The 19649-nt window shown below is 47.1% G+C and overlaps 1 protein-coding gene across 1 annotated transcript; it reads left to right on the top strand.

The window, feature by feature from the left end:
* Window positions 1-10477: 10477 nt before the first annotated feature.
* LOC146172657 (TNF receptor-associated factor 3-like) lies at window positions 10478-17998 on the top strand. Its single transcript, XM_084583708.1, has 2 exons — window positions 10478-10850; window positions 16623-17998. The coding sequence occupies exons 1-2, from the start codon at window positions 10566-10568 to the stop codon at window positions 17778-17780; spliced, it is 1443 nt and encodes a 480-aa protein (XP_084439834.1). The 5' UTR covers window positions 10478-10565; the 3' UTR covers window positions 17781-17998.
* Window positions 17999-19649: the final 1651 nt, after the last annotated feature.

Here is a 19649-nt window from a genome sequence, read left to right as displayed (position 1 = left end):
TGACGCGCTGTTTGGCATATCGAATTTTCCGCGCAGCGGGAGCTCGATAAACGCGAACACCATTACTACACTTTTGCATGTGATTTTGCAGGGGATATTCTGAGAGTTAGATATAGAGCATAATTCGATACATCCGGAATTGAATGTATTGCTTTCTGTTAACTATTGCTATATTTGCGCTACATACACCCATTCACTATCCTGCAGTGCACACCCTGTGGCTTTCTGATGAAGCCACGCCTATTCTGCGTGACTATTCTTGAGAACATGTCCAAGTTAGGTATATGTATTGAGGCGAAAAGCAAGGCGCTTGTGTGATGTGCGTTGTGCGTTGTCAGTGCGCGTTAAATGATCTCAGGTGATCGAAACTGCCGGAGCCCTCCACTTCGGCGTCTTCAAAGTATGAATCGCTTTGGGATGTTAGACCCCATGAACCAACTAACCGATTGGTTGGTTGGTTTATGGGTATGGTTTATAGTATGGTATAGTTTATGGGTATGGGTTGGTATGGGTAATGTATGGTTTATGGTGTTTATAGGATAGGGAGGATGGTAGGGTAGGCTGCGTAGGCTGCCCGTACGTTCAAAATGCAAAACGCTTATGGCACGCAGCCTGTGCCATCTTCGAAGTCAGAGGGCCGCTGAACAGTCAAATCATAATTAAAATGCAAGAAATGTACGTGATGTCATAATTACGTGCAGCTTAGAGTGAAAAAAAGTTGCTGAACGCCGCCAACTTCAGCGCGACAGCTGACACAAGAATGAAAAATGACACGATGAGTGCCGCCCACCAACGCCATTTTAAAGCAAAAACTGTACTGTCCTCAACGAACCAATGCCATCTGTGCGTAAATTTCCCCTGAAGTGCTGCGCGAGGAGCCGGAGCCGCCCACTTCTTCTTTTGGTGCTGGTTCACTACTTACATTTCGCACATCTGCTTTTTCTTCTCCATCACACACCCAGAAAACTTTATTTGTACCGGCACATATATCTCCAGGAATATACAACATTGCCGGACACAATGCACTGCCTACGAGTTTCTTGCATACCCTTCCCCTCCTCGGAAAGCACGGCACATCTGATCCGCCACCTAAGTATTCCCCCTTGATGTTAAAATAAACACAGTAGGCACACCTATGCTGATTATTTGCTCATAGAGCGCAAAGTGGGAAACCATTCGGACGACAGAGTTTCAACAGATACTCCTTGTTATCCCCTTGACGACACGGAAGCCATAACGGCATTGCGAAGGGCATAAGCTGCAGCTCCCGTTCTTCGAAGGGAAGTGAGCGCGCGGCTTACAAAGACGGTAGCACAACGGATATCTCATGATTGTCGCCTTGACGACGGCCAAAAAATGTAGCAAATAAGAGCGCGCTATGATAGGGCGCCACTCTCAGTTTCCGTAGTTAGAAGTGAACTGGCCGTGCACGGCGGAATATGCCTCCGAGAAATATGCAATACACGTTGGTTTAATTTTCGAAGGAACTTGACTGGAGGTCTCTGCACTTCGTGGAGCCCCTTCCATCGAACAGGGTCTGCGGTGCCTGTGGATTGGTGCGGCCGATGACTGTGTTGCTTCCCTGCACCCACACACTGTGATTTCCCTGCTACGATCAGAGCGCAGAAAAAGGTCAACACGCTTGTCCGTTCGACGATCACGAGTGCCATGACGAAGACGTCATCTTTGTGAATTTTCCCGCCGACGAATTGTTCAAGAGAGAGGTAAGCTGGAATCGTTGTCCAGCGATATTACAGCAACGCCCCTGTTGCAGAATTCCTTATCCGTGTGAGACCTCAATTGCTCACTAATCCACGAGTTTTATTCAGATCTAACTCGGGAAGCAAACTTTCTGCTGGGGAGTGAATTTTCTCCGCATAAGCCACTTCCCTGGCGATCAAAATACCTCGGGACGTGGGAGCGAGTGGTAGCGCTGCCTTTCGAGTAATCTACCGGCACACGCTCTCTCTCTCTCTCTCTCTCTGTCATCTCTCGCAAAACGCTCTGTACAGTTACCGTTGTCTTAAGCGTGCCGTGATAGAAAAAGTCATCAGGTGACACTTTTATGGTTTGCGAACAGACTCTAAGGTTATTGCCGATGCCAGCCGCTGTAATCGATGTAAGTGCAATTATTTTTGAACTTCTGTGTCCGCTTTGCTCTCCAGCTTTCTTTTTTTTTTTTTCGTTCCTTGGCATGACAATCCCCTTCTATCGCATTTCTTTCTGGTTTCAGCACAAGTGTTAACTGCAATGACATGCAGCATGTATTTTTTGCTTCAACTCGGGCTCGGTATTGAAGGCATTCGCCTCGGAAAGGGGGAGGGGCCGCGAGCCGTAACCCGCACGGCACAGACCAAGGAGAGTGAACTGCATTTACTCCGGAAACCAAAAAAGAATTACAACCCGAATTGCTGTCAAATTGCCAAGCGGAAAGAAAACACACACACAACAGCCAACGGCGAAAAGGGGAAGCAAAAAAGTACACGCGAACCAAACGTTCGCGCCCCGTCAAATTCGCATTGGAACAGCCACCCAGCTATACCAAGGTATCTTGCTACTTGCGACATGGCTATACCAGCCACGAGGGTAAAACGCTCGGCACGCTAGACAAAAAGCACCGCTGCCTTCTTGTCGGGTCCGGCTGCCCGCACACGCATGTTCCGTGCGGCGCGGGTTGTCGGGGCGAGCTTTAAATGTTTCAGCTGCAGCGATGCGAAAAAGTACCCGCAAAAAGTAAGTGTAAACTTTTACGGCAGCCTCACGAACACAACTGAAGAGCCTATTGTCAATCTTTATTTCTGATGTTGCGCTTGTTCTTAAAATAATGCCATTGTGATGTTATATATGGGCCCAGGTCCGTTCAGGAGCTCTGGGCAGGTAGCAGAGCAGGTTCATAGACACACGGACGCTTTTCTTTTCTTGACCAATTAACGTAACTGGCACAGACATGCATACAGCCTAGCTTATCCCAATAGGATATGTCCCAACACAAAACCGTCCTACTTCTGGTTTGGGACTTCCAGTCGCCCGAGGACTCGGTAGCGCGGCAGGCCACGCTCCGGCGTCTGTATCCGGCGTCTGCTTCACAGTCCGGGGTACCGCGTCACGCCCGGGTACTGCAAAGTGCGGCACCAGTGCGGCAGCACAAGTGCGGCGGCCAGGCACGCTGGAGCGGTTGAGCTGCCTCCGCAAGATGTTCGCCGGATGGCGAAGCGCTGGGCAGTACCAGACCTCGGACCAGGTGCCCGACAGGTGCTGGCGAGCCGGCCTTGAACGCCAGGCCCAGGACGATGAACTCCGCCGCCAGCGACGCCCAGGAGCGTCCGACCCGTTCGCTTGCCGGAACAAACTCACGCGCACTGGCACGCCCCGCACGCGGCCACACTTCACTTCCTTTCGAGCCGCCCGCACGCTCGCCACAATCACCATCATCACAGCCATGTTCGTCTTTATTTCTGATGTTGCGTTCGTTCTTAACATAACTGCCATGTTCGTCTTTCTTTCTTCGTTTTCCTTGCTATCCCAGCCTTCCTAACACTCAAAGCAGTATACTACCTTAGCTATAGATGCCTTGCTACAACTCAAGAGACATCATTAGGTGAAAAATGAGAGCCACTCATATGAAGAACGAAGTTGTTAGACTAAATTAAAATACGCAAGATTACACGCCTTCTTTTCTTTTTGAAACAAAAAAGCCGCTGCTTTAGGCACGCGGTCTCATTCGGCGATCGCAGTGACAGACCCAGGCATAAAACTAACGGCGTTTCCGTACGCAGGTTATCGAAGCTACGCATGATGCCGGTTTCCGTTAATGAAGGGAGTAGTTGTGAGAGTACCGATCTGTCTGCGATGGACTTGGTAGGGAGCGTGTGTGGAACGCAGTCGAGTACGTGTTCCATAGTATGCCATGGTGTTTGGTTGGTGCTTACCATCTCTTGCATACAACGCACACGTAGGCTCAACGGGATGTCTTTACGAAATGCGACCTCTTGGATGGCAAGCTGAGTTTGCGTTAGTCTCTGCCCGGGGTGAGGAATGGCTGCAGTCTCGTTTTCCTCCTGAGATGAAAACAAAAAACTTCATGGTTTAATTTAACCTTGATTCTTCTTTAAATGATTTCTACTGAAATATTACAAAGGGCAAGGACTTTCATCATGCAGCAGACTAAAGTTAACGTAAAAAGGAAATGCCGGAGGTCTGTGCAAGACATTATAGAATGATTAATTCAAATTGCTCGAAACTTGTAGTGCAGTACTATGGCAATCCAGTGTTGTGTCCTTGTCACTGCCACCTTCACAGCTGCGCACACCAGCAGCGCTGTGAACATCATTATTGCTTTTATCATCAACACGATATCTGAAATTTACAACATCTTTTAATATTGCAAACACATTGCGCAAATTGGGTGCTTTCTTCATACAAAATTCAATAGAAAAAATACTATTTTAGAAGGGAATGTTCAACTCCTTTCACAAATGCCTAAAGGTATCTCATAATTGTTGCCGCTTACATATCTTAGCCACAAGTACAAGTTTCATATATTTGTAGGGGAAAAAAAGGAAGGACGCCGTACCAGTGTCTTGAAGAGAAAGGTTAATAGATATTACAGCGATCACAGTTCACATACATACAATCAAAACCAATAAAGTGATGTTCGACACCATGTAAGAGGGTCGCAGAATAAGACACATGAGCGCCGGTATACCTGATAAGACGGGATCGATTTTACTACATAGGATCAAGCTTGGGAAAACATCGGATAGGTGGCGCTTGGATTCGGGTTCCGCTGATAAGGGTCTTAAAATACAAGGCCTTGAAATACCTAGAGTAGCAAAATATAAATATCTGGGGGTATGGGTAAACGAAGGATTGGCATACATTGGAAAGCATGAGCAATCCCTTAAGGCCAAAGGGCGAAGGAATGCCGGGATAATGAAGCATAAGGCATTGTGGGGATACAATAGGTATGAGGTTTTGAGGGGTATTTGGAAATGAATTCTGGTGCCCGGACTTACTTTCGGAAATGCGATTTTGTGCCTAAAATCAGAGGTACAGTCGACATTAGAAACAAATCAGAGATCCGTTGGACGATTAGCACTAGGTGTCCACGGCAAAACTACAAATGAGGCGGTACAGGGAGATATGGGCTGGGCATCTTTCGAGGTGCGAGAAGCTCAGAGTAAAGTATTATGTGAGGAACGCCTGAGGAAATTGGACAGTAACAGATGGGCAGCTAAAGTATTTAAATACCTGTACTTAAAAAGCGTTGACTCACAATGGAGGAAAAGAACTAAGAAACTAACTAGTAAGTATGCTAGTAACAAGGACGGAGAAAGAAAGAGCATTAAGCAACAGGTGAAAAATACAGAAGGTAAAAATTGGATAAATTCGATAAATCCGATAAAAAATTGGATAAATCCTGCCCTTGTCAAGCCATGAAGATCCCTGCCTGGCTGCCTGCCTTGATGAGAAGCTCGGAGAATAACCCGCCTACGGTCTGGTTCTTCACAAGACCGTTTCAAAGTACGATACGATGCCAGTAACCGGCGTGTCACGTACTGTATTGGCGCTTTATTCAGGCTGTGGCGTCCAATTCGGCTCCGCGGCCTACCTCAAAAACTCTTCGCCCACTATGATGGCCCATATGTTGTCAAACGCATCAGTGATTTAACTTATGCAATAGCCCGCCTAACCGCATCGGGTCGTCGGTCTGTCAAAACCGAACTATGTCACGTTGCCCGCTTGAAGCCGTGTCAGCCTCGCACGGCTCATGAACACGCCCAGAGGGCTTCGGCTGAGTAAGGGGGAAATGTCATGCTACTGACGACGATGAAGGATTGTGACTGTGTGGCAGAAGAGGAAAAAGAGGCGTTGGTCTTTCGAGGGCTAGTAGGCTTCACCTTGTACCGCTGCCACAGCACTGTAAAAAAACACGCCCTTTCTTATATCACCGTAACAATACATTATATGTCAGCAGCAGCAAAAGTAGCAGCAAAAGCAGCAGCAGCATCAAAAGCATCAGCCCCAAAAGCAGCAGCAGCACCAGCAAAAGCAGCAGCAGCAGCAGTAGCAAACGCAGCAGTAGCAGCAGTACCAGCAGCATCAAAAGCAGCAGCAACTAAAGCAGCAGCAGTAGCAAAAGCAAAAGCAGCAGTAGCAGCAGCAGTAGCAGCAGCAGTAGCAGCAGCATAAACAGCAGCATTAAAAGCAGCAGCATCAAAAGCACTAGCCCCAAAAGCAGCAGCAGCAGCAGCAATTAAAGCAGCTGCATCAAAAGCAGGTGCATCAAAAGCAGCAGCACCAAAAGCAGCAGCACCAAAAGCAGCAGCACCAAAAGCAGCAGCACCAAAAGCAGCAGCACCAAAAGCAGCAGCACCAAAAGCAGCAGCACCAAAAGCAGCAGCACCAAAAGCAGCAACAGCACCTCGACGGTTTCACCCGTCAGCTGACCACGATGAGACTTCCGAATTCTGCATTCACGCATGTCTCGACTGGACTTGCCGCCTCGGAAATTGAGACAGTGCGGAGTGGGCCTGATTTCGGTATTAGATGCCGTCAACGACTCAACGAGGGGTCAAGTAAAACATCAGACACAGTTCCTATTACATTGAGAGGTATTAGTGTGCGACATCCCACTTTTCTGTGGCTTGTCCACAATTTACATCATTCAAAATCGATGATAAGATTCGTACATTTTATCGGCATTCACCCTGTTGCACTTGCTGCACTTGTCTTTTTCATCTTTGTTGCCGTGATTAGAGCCACCTCGGCACAAGTCGCACCTGCCGCTTCATGCCCATAGTAGTCGAATGATTTGCATACCAGATCAGCCGCCTCTGCATCGGATGGTTTCTACCGCACTTAAAATGCACGCGCGCAGATTGCGGTGACAACACAGCAGAGCATTTATTGAGACCTTTCTTGGCAAAATAGCACACCTGTATATTTTTATTGCAGCCTACCGCAGCGCTGCCGCCAGTTAGCCAGACCACCTTTCGGGCAGTCATAGTAAATTTTCAGTGGCACCCTCTACAGATCGTGGAACTTGCGAATAAATTTTGCGCGATAGAGTTTGACGTTGAGATGAACGCTATCATTACATATTATATAGGCGACAATAACAGCCATCTGCTGAAATAGTCGTTCATTATTAGGTAGTCATTGCAATTCTCTGCATTTTAAGAATGCCACTTTTCGAGAGTGGTTGAGCTCTACGATACTGACTAGGCCCTGCACATGCTGCAGTGGTTGTGCTTCCTGGTTGGACACTGTACAACATGTTCTTTCCTGTAAACTACCAGCCAGGGAAGGCCTGAAAATCGTTTTGAGATTTACTCAAGCTGAAGATCTATTTGAATACTTCCTCTCTGCTGCAAATATTGCTTCCAAAACGATCCAGCCTCGTGACCCTTCCCACTGCAGCACGTTTACGCATAATTTGCACATATGCTGCGCATGCTGTAGCATGGTCGAACAGACGACAGCACTACTACCACTGCCTCACTCTAGATACCCTGTTGGCTACCAAGTTTAGCGGGCGAAAATTGCGACAACCCCGTATTGCGGCAGCCGCCTTAGTAGTCCTGCGCTGGAGTTTTTGTCCCCGGTAGCGCCGCCTCTTGGCGGCCAAAAAAAGCTGACTGGATAGTACAACGACGGATCTGCCTATGCTGTAGTGCATATTTCACAACCTTTCTAAGTCGACTCGCGCGTTTTCTGCCCCTCGTCGTCTGCCACGGACATCGTTGAGAGCATGTAGTAGCCTATCAAAAAAAAAAAGAAAAAAGAGAAGCGCTTCACGTGCCTTCCGACGAAATGTTCAAAGCGTGCTGCCGCTACCAGTTTCGAGTAATTCTTCTCCACACTGATGCGTGCCTCTTGCTTGTCCTACACTCGAGATGCTTTGCAATGCCGTCCACCCGTGCAACCAGAGCTCAGATTTCACCGATGTCGGTGTCAACGCCGTAGGCACACAGACTCTCTCTCTCTCTCTCTCTCTCTCTGATGTTAAGTGTTCGTGCCATAGTGGCCAGTTTTGCCGCAATAATGTCACGTGAATAAGCTTCATAGTTTACAGCTTTATCATAGCGGCCTCTTTCGAGCCAGATTCCTCGCAGGTTCCGCTGTGCCATACTTCATTCCCCCTTCTTGTTGCGCTCCTTTGCAGCCGCTGGAGAATGAGTGACCTGGGAACCCCGCCGGGGTGGCGCAGTGGTTACGGCGCTCGACTACTGCGCCCAAGGACGCGGGATCGAATCCCGGCCTCGGCGGCCGCTTTTCGGTGGAGGCGAAAAGCAAGGCGTCCGTGTGCTGTGCGATGTCAGTGCACGTTAAAGAACCCCAGGTGGTCGAAATTTCCGGAGTCCTCCACTACGGCGTCTCTCATAGTCTGAGTCGCTTTGGGGCGTTAAACCCCACAAACCAACCGAGTGACCTGGGAATTATATTATGTTGATATAGAAGGTTTGCGTGCATCACTATATTGGCCTAATCTTTTTCCGTTTAGAGGATGCGTTTTCACTTTCTAATTTCCAGTTACTGGCTGAAGATATTTTTTCATTCGGTGATTAATTCTGGTGGGACCGCAATCGGAGCCTCGATCCTCTAAACCGCGAGTCTGATGCATTACCTCCAAACTAGCTCCTCATTTCTGCTTGAGTCGTTCATTAGCTCATGCATATCGAGATAGTATATCGAGACATTAAGAGAAGCTATCTGTCCTGCAGTAAGGTTTTCTATCTACTATGGTATGACGCTTATATACAGAATGCGTTCTGGTCACGGATCTTCAAGATTATGGAGCATAATTCTTTGTGTCCAGAAGATAGGCACAGCGCTCTGGTGTGCGCAGAACGGGAGACAGCAGACATGTTTCAGATTGTGACTGGGGCGATGTCTGTTACCGAGCACTGGAGGTAACGTTTGGTAGTGGCGACGACAACGCCTCCCCCCTCCTCGTCTATTCAAGCGATCACAGCTAAATATGTCAAAATCAGAGAGGTAGATCGAAGTTCTGAGCTATTCGGGGTAGTTGAATCTAACCGTGTTTCTGCTAGCAGAATGGCTTTGGATTAAATGGTGTCAATGATATGGTGAAGTACATCGAGTTTCGGTAAAATACTTGATATTAGTATAAAGAACATTCATATGATTCTGATTTCGATTTCGATTTGATAAGGTGTTAGCATGGTGCTGTGGTGGGAGCGGGATTACCTGCTGTTGGTTTTGGATGTATACGTAAGTTTTGTTGTCGATTGTCAGCTTATCGTTGCGAAGCTTGAGCTTTTATTCCAGGATTAACAAAATGCAATAAAATATTTTCGAACCTGTCAAGTATTTAGCGAATAATCTTCTGAGATGGCATAACCCGAGTCTCTTAGCTTTCTTGCACTAGAAAGAACTAGCTATTTTGCTTTGAAGGAATAAAAGTTAACGATGATTGGCCTGTTTTTATTAACATCAAAAGTGCATACGAGGTGGGCGCGCTCAAATATGTCTTTCTAAGCGTTATCTCTAGATGCTCTTGACAGAGATGTATTACCAAGTTTTTCCGACTCTGCCGATGTCTCCTGGTTTGTATTCTTAAAGCCGTAATAAAATGCGTCAATAGCGTAGGGACTGATCAATACACATAAAGCAGTTATAAGCAGTATTTATGGATGGGCAAAGCACAAGACTTTACAGCGGAAAATGCATTGTTTCAGCTTGCAGCCTAGGCTGCTTGCTTGCCTGACTGTGCTTGCGAGAAAAAGAGCAGCAGTATTGGTGAGCTCTTCAGTAAAAGTTTACACAATCTGGCTACTACTCGATCGGTGTTCGAGTTGTTCCTTGCGGTCACCAGTGAGGTCCGAGCTAGTTGAGAGGCGCCTGGCTCTCAAAGAAGAGTCCCAGCCCCGCTAGTAATCTCACAGTGTATCTAGCTCCCGTTATCTGTCCTAATATTCAAACCCCGATGATACCGCCATCCGTCCCGCCGTGATAGTAAACCTGCGGAGAGTTTTGTCTAAATGAAGTATTAATATCTGCAGTTCATTGACGAGTTAATGGCGGGTAAGGTCACAACAACACATACAATTATGAGGACTGTTTTGACGCTAAAGGCGCCTTGCGTTCGTTCGTACGGCATTCACTGCGTCACCATCGTAGTAACGAAGAAAATATCCTTGGCGAAGCAGTCATTATTTTCTCAACGGCACAAAAAAGCGTGAATTGCAAGTAGGGGCATTATTTAAGTGCACAAAATTCCAGAAAAATATACCTTTTGGAATAGTCTCAATTTCATTAGACGACACACAATTTTCCTGAGCCGGCATGCTCTAATAAAACGCTCACATAAAAAGGTAATGCTTCTGAAATCAACCCGCAAAACAGTCGGCAGAGGCAGCTGTGCCGATAATTTGCTCCTAGGCTGAGAAGGGTTAGAGGGTTTTCAATGACGTATGTGTAACGGATATCCCAGTGATTGTCGCCATGACGATGGGCACAGAGCAGATAAGGTCTCGCTGTGACGAGACACACGTTGCATTTGCCACGGCTTGAACGGAACTGAGTACGCATTCTGTAATATGCCTCCTGGAAGTATGCAGTACACGTTGGTCGGCTTTTCTAAGGAACTCGACTGGAGGCCCCTACAGTTCGTGAAGCCCCTTCCACCGAACAGGGTCTGCAGCGCTTGTGGATTGGTGCGGCCGAAGACGGTGTTTCTTCCTTGCTCCCACACTCTGTGCCTGTCGTGCTACGATCAGTGTACCGAAGAAAACTTGCACGCATGTCCGCTTGACGGTTACGAGTGCCATGACGAAGACGTCATCTCTGTGGATTTCACTGCTGATGAGCTGTTCAAAAGAGAGGTGAGTGCGATCAATATTACATAAAAGCACTCTTTTAGTTTCATTATGCTTCAGGTGTACGGTGCCAACAGAACCACAGAGCTCATTGGTCTTACGTAGAAAGCATAATGTTTTCAAGTGTGTATTACACTCTACACTGTCAGCACTGTTACCTCGAATGCTCCACAGCGTGGTCTGGACTGTCGTCAGTGCCATGACAGTCGTCGGTGTATGTTTTCGGCAGCTGATATCTGGAGCGCGGTTTGATATGACTACTTATTAGCCGTCTGGGTAAACGTTATAGAAGAAGTAAGGCGGACACCAGGCCGCGCTACACTGCATTTAATTCCCGGCGGTTCCCGCTGCCGTCAACACCACAACATGGCACTCAGTCTCTTGAAGCGCGCTTTCTTCGTCCCAAAACCTCTTCTTCGCCCTCCTCTTTCTTCCTGTTGATTCCAGCACAAATCAGCAACACGCTCCCCGCCCCGAGTTGAGAGGTAGCTACAGAAGACCACCAACAGTGCAGAACAAGATGGATCCGTAGGGGCGTGGCAGCACAGACTCGAATCACCCACCGTAGCCCACACTCTGTCCTAGTCCTTTTAAGCATTCTTCTGCTATACGCCGTGCAACAGATTGAACTTATTCGTCAGCTGAGTGACCACAGTACACAACTCAACATCAATCCCTTGGTTCGTGTAGGAGTAAGTATGTAACGTGCCACCACCTGGATAGGTTACCTGCAGCCTGCGGCATCCCATATGATGACAACCCGCGACTGATCAATGGCGTCGAATATGCTGTCATAGAGTTGGACATCGGAAGTTGCTGGCACTCGTTGAGCATCCACTTCAGTTTCGCGTCGTGGTCCACCTGGTGGTTGCAACTGTTCAACCATATCTTCAGGTATCGGCTGTGACACCACTTGCTCTTCTTCCAGGTGACACAACTACACACTCCATATCAACGTTGCTAGGACAAGGTCAGTCACATTCTAAAAAGAAAAGAACACAAAACGGAGTGGTGCTCGCTATCCTAAACCAGTTCACATCCTTCAAGAGTAGCCACCAAACCAGTGCGTCCACAGAGATAGAATACGTGCGTCTCCGATGTGAGGAATTCATCATGCGCGGCACAAGTCTTCTGCGTGCAATAAGCATCATCCCGATCGCACCGTGCCCTCTCTAATTTCAAGCCATTGCAAGCTGTTTCTGTAGTTCGACCGCACAATACCGCAGGTGGCACGAACCTCACATCGGTGGGCCCCTTCTTGTGTGGCACAGCCACATTGAACGGCTTGGTTGCTGCAACCTCAACTCGCCTAAGCTGCGACTCAGGAGCATTCTACACATTCGGCGGAGCTACAGCGACCGTCTGACCGACGCCATCGTCACAGCAGGCCTGCCCCACTGTTCTTACTTTAGTAGGCTGTGAATATTCGTACTGGCATTTCGAATAATCCGTGTCTTCATGAGCATGTCATTCATCGCGAGCATCTTCCAGGCCATCATGCGCGGCGTCAACCTCAGTTGCCCTGACGTTCTGAACTTCGTTTCGTTGCTCTTCGCTTTCTGCCCCAACTGCGTACACAACGAGATTAGACGCTTCGCTGCTAACAATCTCTGCAATGTTCGCAGGCACCTGCACTTCGCTCGGGACGCTCTGAATACCTACCGACTTCACTCCGTCGCACTTTATCCGCACCTCTGTCTCATTACATAGCGATTCGCTGGCTTCTATTCCTTCGGGAGGATGCGAGCGATAATGTTCCTGGTCTGGCACTATTGCTGTTACTTTTTGTTCAGCTGCTGTCTTCATAAAACGACGGCTGTCGGCAGCGGGAGTAGGCGCCTGAAGGCCCTCGATGCGGTGGCGGAGGAGCGTAATAGTTTGTGTAGAAGCCTCCTCGAACTATAGAACAGACGTGAGGTCTTCTACATAAAAGTCGATTTGACAAGCTTGCATTTTCTCATTCAGCGTGCGTAAATGGTCGTTGAAGGTTGTCAGTCTCACGTGAATGATCTTTAAGTCTAGAATAGTCCCATCGTTTGATTTCAGTAATTCACTTGCCTCATGGCAGAGCCTGATCTGAAACGCTCGTTGAATGGTAGTTTAACAAAACTCGTTGAATGACGCGCTTCCTTTGGATGCGGACCCTCTAGCTTCGTCTCTGTCCGAGGAGGTTCATTTGAGGAGCTCCTGGTATCTTCCTGGGGGGTCGTTGGCGTTCCTCTTGTAAACTCCAGGAAGGATCGTTGGAGTAGTTCACTTTACCCTGCCCGGTTTTGGCATCAAAATATAGAAGCAGGGCAGAAACCAGGCCGCCTCTACACTGCATTTATTTCATGGTTGTCCTCGCTGCCGTCAGATGATGATGATGATGATGATGGCCTGAGACAAAATGGCACATACCCACGGAGGGGGATTGGCCAGGGTGCATTGTATATTGTAAATATTTATGTTCAAGGACTGGTGTATTCAGATAAATATGGATATTTAACTAGAATTTGGAAAAAAATAAAAAGGAAAAGAAAATGTAATGAAATCGCACCTTGCATAGGAATCTACCTGTTGAAATTATGTAATCATGAATAAAATCGAAAACTGGTTTTAAGGCATATCCTTTGACGCTTGCTCCGAAGGAGAGGAGAACTGGAATGGTTAGTGGAAGGCCTAATCTCGAAAGGGGGAGTTGCTAAGTAAATTTTGCGGAGAGATGGCCCAGTCTCTTCGCGTGCGCTTTCTTCGTTCCAAAACCTCTCCTTCACCATCCTCGTTCTGCTTGCTGATTCCAGCATGAACCTGCAACAAACGTGTCGCCGCACATCGCTCGTGACTGCGGTCAAACACAAGCGCAAAGATGGTTTGGTTTAATTTGCGGGGTTTAACGTCCTAAAGCGACTCAGGCTATGAGAGACACCAGTAGTGGAGGGTTCCGGAAATTCCGACCCCCTGGGGTTCTTTGACATGCACCGACTTCGCACAGCCCACGGGCGCCTTGCTTTGCGCCTCCATCGAAAATAAGCCTCTGAGGCCTGGATTCGATTCGCGTGATACCGTTTTCTCAGCTGTAGGGTCCTCTGAAGAGCGTAACCTGGAGACAAATAGTAGATATGTTGTTAAAATGAAATAGAGCATAATAAACGCCTGCACTTCCCATTGTTTCCGTGGCGGAATATTAACGCTGCGTTTTTGAACGCAGAAACAATGGTTTGAAACCACTTCCTGCGACGTTTTCTTTCTGTACTTTTCTTTAATTCACAACTATAAATTAACATAACATATTCCATGGGGCTATGTTCCGTTTTATGTGTCTTTGAATACAAGTAGTCGTAAAACCAGCCGCATACGAGCCAGGAGGCAACATCGAATGTTGTGTGTATGGCCATGCTGACAGTTTCATTCCGTAATTATTTCGGTAAAAATCTAACGTCTTCAGTGGGTATGTGTTACCTTTAGGTTGCATTCAGAGACACTTCTGCACCGGAATCACCACTTACCCCGTTGACATGAAAGAAGTAAGGAGAGAAAAGTTCCGAGACCATTGAAAGAACGAAATTACGCATTCGATCCCGCAACCTTGGGTACAGCAGTCGAGTGCCCTAATTAATCACTGCACCACCGGGGCGAGGCTTAACCGCTTAGAAAACGCGTTACAGTTTGCTTATCTTCGAAATCTGGCATGTCTTGCAGCTGCTCGCGCACCTTTCTAGTTAGGCCTAAAAGCTCAACAAGTTTGGTTTGAAGAAGATGAACAACTCTAGCTGGAATATTTATTTGCCATCCAACCATACACGCAGCATGAACCTGCGGTTGCTAGGCCTTTCCTACTTTTTGCAAGCGGCAGCTTTAAGGCGAAACTTGAAAGACAGGCGCGCCAGCAGTTGTACGCCATGCCGAGTTGCCGAGATAAGCCAACTGCAACGTGTTTTCTGGCGCTTGTGTTTGACCGCAGTCACGAATGAAACGCGACGATGAAACGCTACGGCAAGACCACGCTCACTCCGAAGGCGGAAGACGAGTCATGTCAAATTGCGCTCCAGCTATCGTCCGCCGCAGCAAACATACCGTGCACTGTTTCGGTTCCAGAGGACAGTGCTTCACTGCTCTTGCGTCAGTCCAGGCTCCGCAGCCGAGCATTCGGGGTAAGCTTGATAACGGCCGTATGAGCTCTGGACGTGCTCCGAAGGGGCAGGTCTGTTACAGGCTTTTAAAAAAGGTTGCATTTAATCTAATAGCGCAGGATTAGCGCAGCATTGTGTTTGGCCTGGCCATTGCACTTTCCCGCTGCCCGTACCAGTAACACTACAAACAGCATTAGTGCTTTTTGTCAAACAAAGTAAACAATAGAACCCTGCTAATGCGTCATTTGACTTCGCGGAAAAGCCGAAAAATCAGACAAAATGAGGACTGAGAGTAGAGGACAAACTGACACGCAATTTGCCTCATTTGCTTGTTCAGAATCAGGAGTGCTGTGTGAATCTCGCCACCGCCCCTAGATCGAACTTTTTACCTTCGCACTTGGTCTAAGGCCGTTACAACCGACGTAAAGGTTGGTTCTTGGAGCAGCTCATTTGCTTCTGCTGTTGTGCCCATCGGCACGCTCGGTCAAGACCTCATGGACGGCCAGAATCGCGGATGCGATAACGACATCGTCCACATAAACATAATCGCGTTCGCAGTTTGCGCGAACGGGACCGCGCGTATATAGCGCTCGTACTCGGCACGAGGTCCCATTCGAGGCAACCGCTTCTCAGCCACAAAACGGAGCCATCATGCCATCGTCAAAGGCTAAATGGCATATAAGATGCTTGGACATAATTTTTATCACAGCAAAAACGGTGTCATAACATTTCATGGTCTTATAGTCATTAACGGCGCCGTGTCGGCTTCATTTGGCGGCTGAGACGAAAATCCTTTGGCTACAGAAATTTTGACCAAGACTGTACAAAGAGCTGCTACGTGTCACCAGTGCGCATGTGCAGAGCATGGGTCTATGTAAGTGCAGAGTTTTACCAATGCGTGACCCTATCGGTTGAGGGAGAAGGGAAGAGCGAGGCGCGAGTGCGCATGCCCATAATGCTGTATTGAAATGGCGGAAAGGTTCGCTAGGTGGGAAAGCAGCATGAGCACTGGCCCTTCAATACTTTTTTATCCTCCTAACCGGTAGGGTCACCCTTTGCTAAATGTCGCTAATTGAAAATACGGAAGGCAGTACCTATATACCAGCAAACCAACGCGAATCACGTCATTTAAGACTTAAATATAATAATAGAAACTGCGGAGGTTTATACCGGTTAAGCCCAGTTATCCGATAATAAGCTTTGCTAATCATGACTACTCGTGAGCCTGAAGCCTACACGAAAGGATTGACGCACCTCATTCATTGCGAGGCTGAACAACCAAGTAACGAGCAATTTGTTACACGTTCCGCTTAGTCACGCGGTCAGTGAACATTAAAGAACCTCACGTGGGGGAAATTTCGGGTGCCTTGCACTACCGCGTCTCTAGGCTCAAGGTCAAACGCACCAGTAAATGACATTGGGAGTTGCAGTGCGAACTGTACAGCTCATACTCTAAAACTATCTTGCTTGCAACAAAATTTCTTTTCACCGCTGGCACTTTGACCGTTATTTGAAGTCCAATAAAATTTGACGCTTTCAGGACCGTAAAGAATGTCATTTGAACTTCAAACACTGTTATAGTTGGAAGCCAACAATGTAGCCACTGCTTACACGCGCACATATATAAGTTGGCTCATAAAAGCAGCATGCCATCTTATCATTTCAGGTCATGTGCTGGAACGAAGGAACTGGCTGCGAATATGTGGCTGTCGCCTCGAAGATTGCCCAACATTTCCAGCACAATTGTCAACACCACACCGTCCGCTGTCCAAAGTGCTCTGCCAGCATCCCTCATCGCAGTGTTATCCCGCACCTGAAATATGGCTTCTGCCCCCCGGTGGCACCACCTTCGTCTGATGGCGAAGGGCAGTTGGAACACAGCAGCGCCACAGGTTTTGGTTGCCCTTTGCAGGGAACAATTCAAAAGCAAGTGGAAGAAGTGAAGGAATTTCTTCGGCAAATCGTCTTTTACAATAAGGCACAAAGTGACAGACTTAACAAGATCTCGTACGCGATAAACAGTTTCAAAGAATCCAAAGAAGAAGTTTCAAAGAATAGTTTCAAAGAAATTCAGCAACACGAAGTTACTGCTGAAGTTAATGTACGCCCAGAGAGTTTCACAGCAATCATGTCTAAAATAGACGCCTCTAACGAGGAACTAAAAGCACTTTTGGCTCAAAGGTGTGATACAGTGAGTCTTTCCGAAAGCATGAACAGATTGGAGAAGGCTCTGAATGATGGACTGGCTAATGTAGCGACTCAAATTCGCGAAAATTTCCCAGAGAGCGCCCCTGCTGTCGAACCTGCAACTTCAGCGCAAACAAGTGAAGAACTTGGTCAGAAGACATTGGTCAAAATCGAAAGCATTCTGCGGTGTACTGACATAAAGAGGAAGCTTTGCATGTTTGTTGTTAAAGACTTCGAGTTGCTGCACGAAACCGCCATGAAGTCAGACTGTGCTAAGTTTGAGAGTGAGGTTGTCTGCCTAAGTGGCTACAATTTGTCACCCGGCGTTTATCTCAAGAAAGACGGCAAATCGGTGAGACTTTACGCATGGCTCCGCCTGTTTAAGGGCAACCTGGACGACGTTGTGCAGTGGCCATTTAACTCAAAAATCAAGGTGGGCATCATTCATTCCTACGCAGGCGCTGACCGCGTGTTTGAGGTTCAAGGTGATCCCTCGTCTATATACAATCAAAAGCCGACGGGCTGCAGTAACCGTAGTTCTTACCTCTCAACACCGTTGCTCAAAGTCGAAGATCTCATCAAAGACGGCTATGTGAAAAATCGTCAACTGCATGTAATGTTCGAAATCATTCCGTGACCGCTTCCAGAATACAAAACTGTTATGAGCTCGCAGCGGAAACCTCCAGAAATGAGTAGCACCTGTTGATTCAGCACACCTGTTCACATTGCAGAAACTTAAGGAGCTTCGTTGACAATCATTCGCGTCACCTTAGCCCTTCTAATATTTACAAATTCCAAAAAGAGTGCGGGTTAGCACTTAATGTGATGTCAGAAATAAAACGGTTTGTTCCATAATTTGCTTAAGTTTTCTTCTGAGGTGAAATTACGGCTTTTTTTTTTTGCTTTTTTTTTTTTTGCAAAACCTAGCACACCCTCAGCAAATCAAGCCAACGGCTGCCTTTCTACCCAGTTGGAATTGCAGTCGCTCGGAGCGAGCATCGCACTGCGCCACGTTTCAGTGCTTGCGAATTCTCCACAAGATAGAAAAACTAGCCTGATATTCAGACATCCGCATTCGAGTCTACATTGGCGGACACGACAGGTTGCCATGAACATGGTACGTTCGTCATACATAGGACTTCAACTGGCTCAACAGCACACTACACTGAGCAAGTTTTGCGATCCCTTCCGAAGGAAACTTCTATGTGTACAGCCACTGGTGAAGTGACTTTCCTGCTCCTATTGGGAAATTTTAGAACTGATCAGTAATAACGAGATTCCGTTTTGGACTTATCTTTAACAATGTAAAAGCCTGCATAATTCCTGCCACACGGTGTGAAAAATCAGAGCATATGCATTTCTGCCCGCACAGCTCAGTACTCTCTAATATATAAATATATACTAAATAATGAGGTTTTTTGTTTTCAGGTATTTAAAAGAGAGAAGCCAAAGTCCCGGGCACAGTGTAGGTACAGGGAGGCCTGCAAGCGAAACACAGCCCTAATGGCAAATGCAGCCAAATATATATATGTGGTCCCAATGCTACACCGACGAATGATGGAGCAGTTCAAAATGCTGAGCAGAATACTTGCATGCATCCATGTATTCGTGCCTAGTTTTTATCGTTGCTGGGTATTATAAACCCACATTTGACTAGGTCAGCTGTGCCCTTTTGTTTGATATTCATTTCTGCAATGAATGGCTCGGTAGTGATTAAATTCTGAAGGTTCGCTGCAACCAATAAATGTGTTGTTGTTTTTTTAGTATTTGGTTATGATAGAGTTAACACTGAGACACGTTTTTACTATTGTGCGAATTGCTTCATCTCGAGTGATTTTTCTCGAGTTTTTTCTACATGAGCGAATATCATTTCGATTTCGCATGTTATTCTAGCGGGCCTATCTATAGCCGGTATTGGGATGTTGCTGGGCGATGCATTCGCAAGAAGTCTAATCTGCATTACCAAAACATCGCAAGCGCTATAAGTAAAAAAGCACCTTCTTCTTCACTGAAAACTACAACACGACCTCGGGCTTTTTTTTTTTTTTTTTCATGCATATTCACAACCTCGCAGCTCGCTCTAATATACTGTGTCGGGCCGCAGTTTACGTTTCATGCCTGTGACGATTGAGGACGTTCATCGAGAATTCTTTCGTCTTATGCCGTGCTATGGAAGATTTGTGTGTGCTGATTAACATCCCAAAAAGACTCGGGGCATCGTAGTGTAAAGCTCGAGACTGTTTACACATCCTGGGGTTCTTTGATATGTTTTCGCATTGCGCAGCCCGGAGTAGCCGCGGTCGGAACGGAACACGTGTCTCCCGGCTTGGTATTTGAGCACCCTAAGTGCTCAAGCACCACCGAACGAAGCACGAAACCAATATAATAAATCCAATGCTTATACCGTCTTGGTGAGTTAAATGAACGAAATATTAAGTTTTAGCTCCGCATTTTCAAACTACCTTCGACATCAGAATGCTGCAAACATCTGAATATTTCTTGGCAT

This window comes from Amblyomma maculatum, chromosome 11, assembly GCF_055883805.1.
Source record: "Amblyomma maculatum isolate TAMU_Amacu chromosome 11, ASM5588380v1, whole genome shotgun sequence".
In the NCBI taxonomy this organism is placed as follows: domain Eukaryota; kingdom Metazoa; phylum Arthropoda; class Arachnida; order Ixodida; family Ixodidae; genus Amblyomma; species Amblyomma maculatum.
The sequence above is the reverse complement of the archived record's forward strand: the minus strand, read 5'-3'. Positions and strand labels throughout refer to the sequence as shown.

Coding starts and splice junctions, on each gene's coding strand:
- LOC146172657 (XM_084583708.1), top strand. CDS start 10,566: ATGCCTCCTGGAAGTATGCAGTACACGTTGGTCGGCTTTTCTAAGGAA. Junction 10,851..16,622: donor ATGAGCTGTTCAAAAGAGAG/GTGAGTGCGATC, acceptor TTATCATTTCAG/GTCATGTGCTGGAACGAAGG.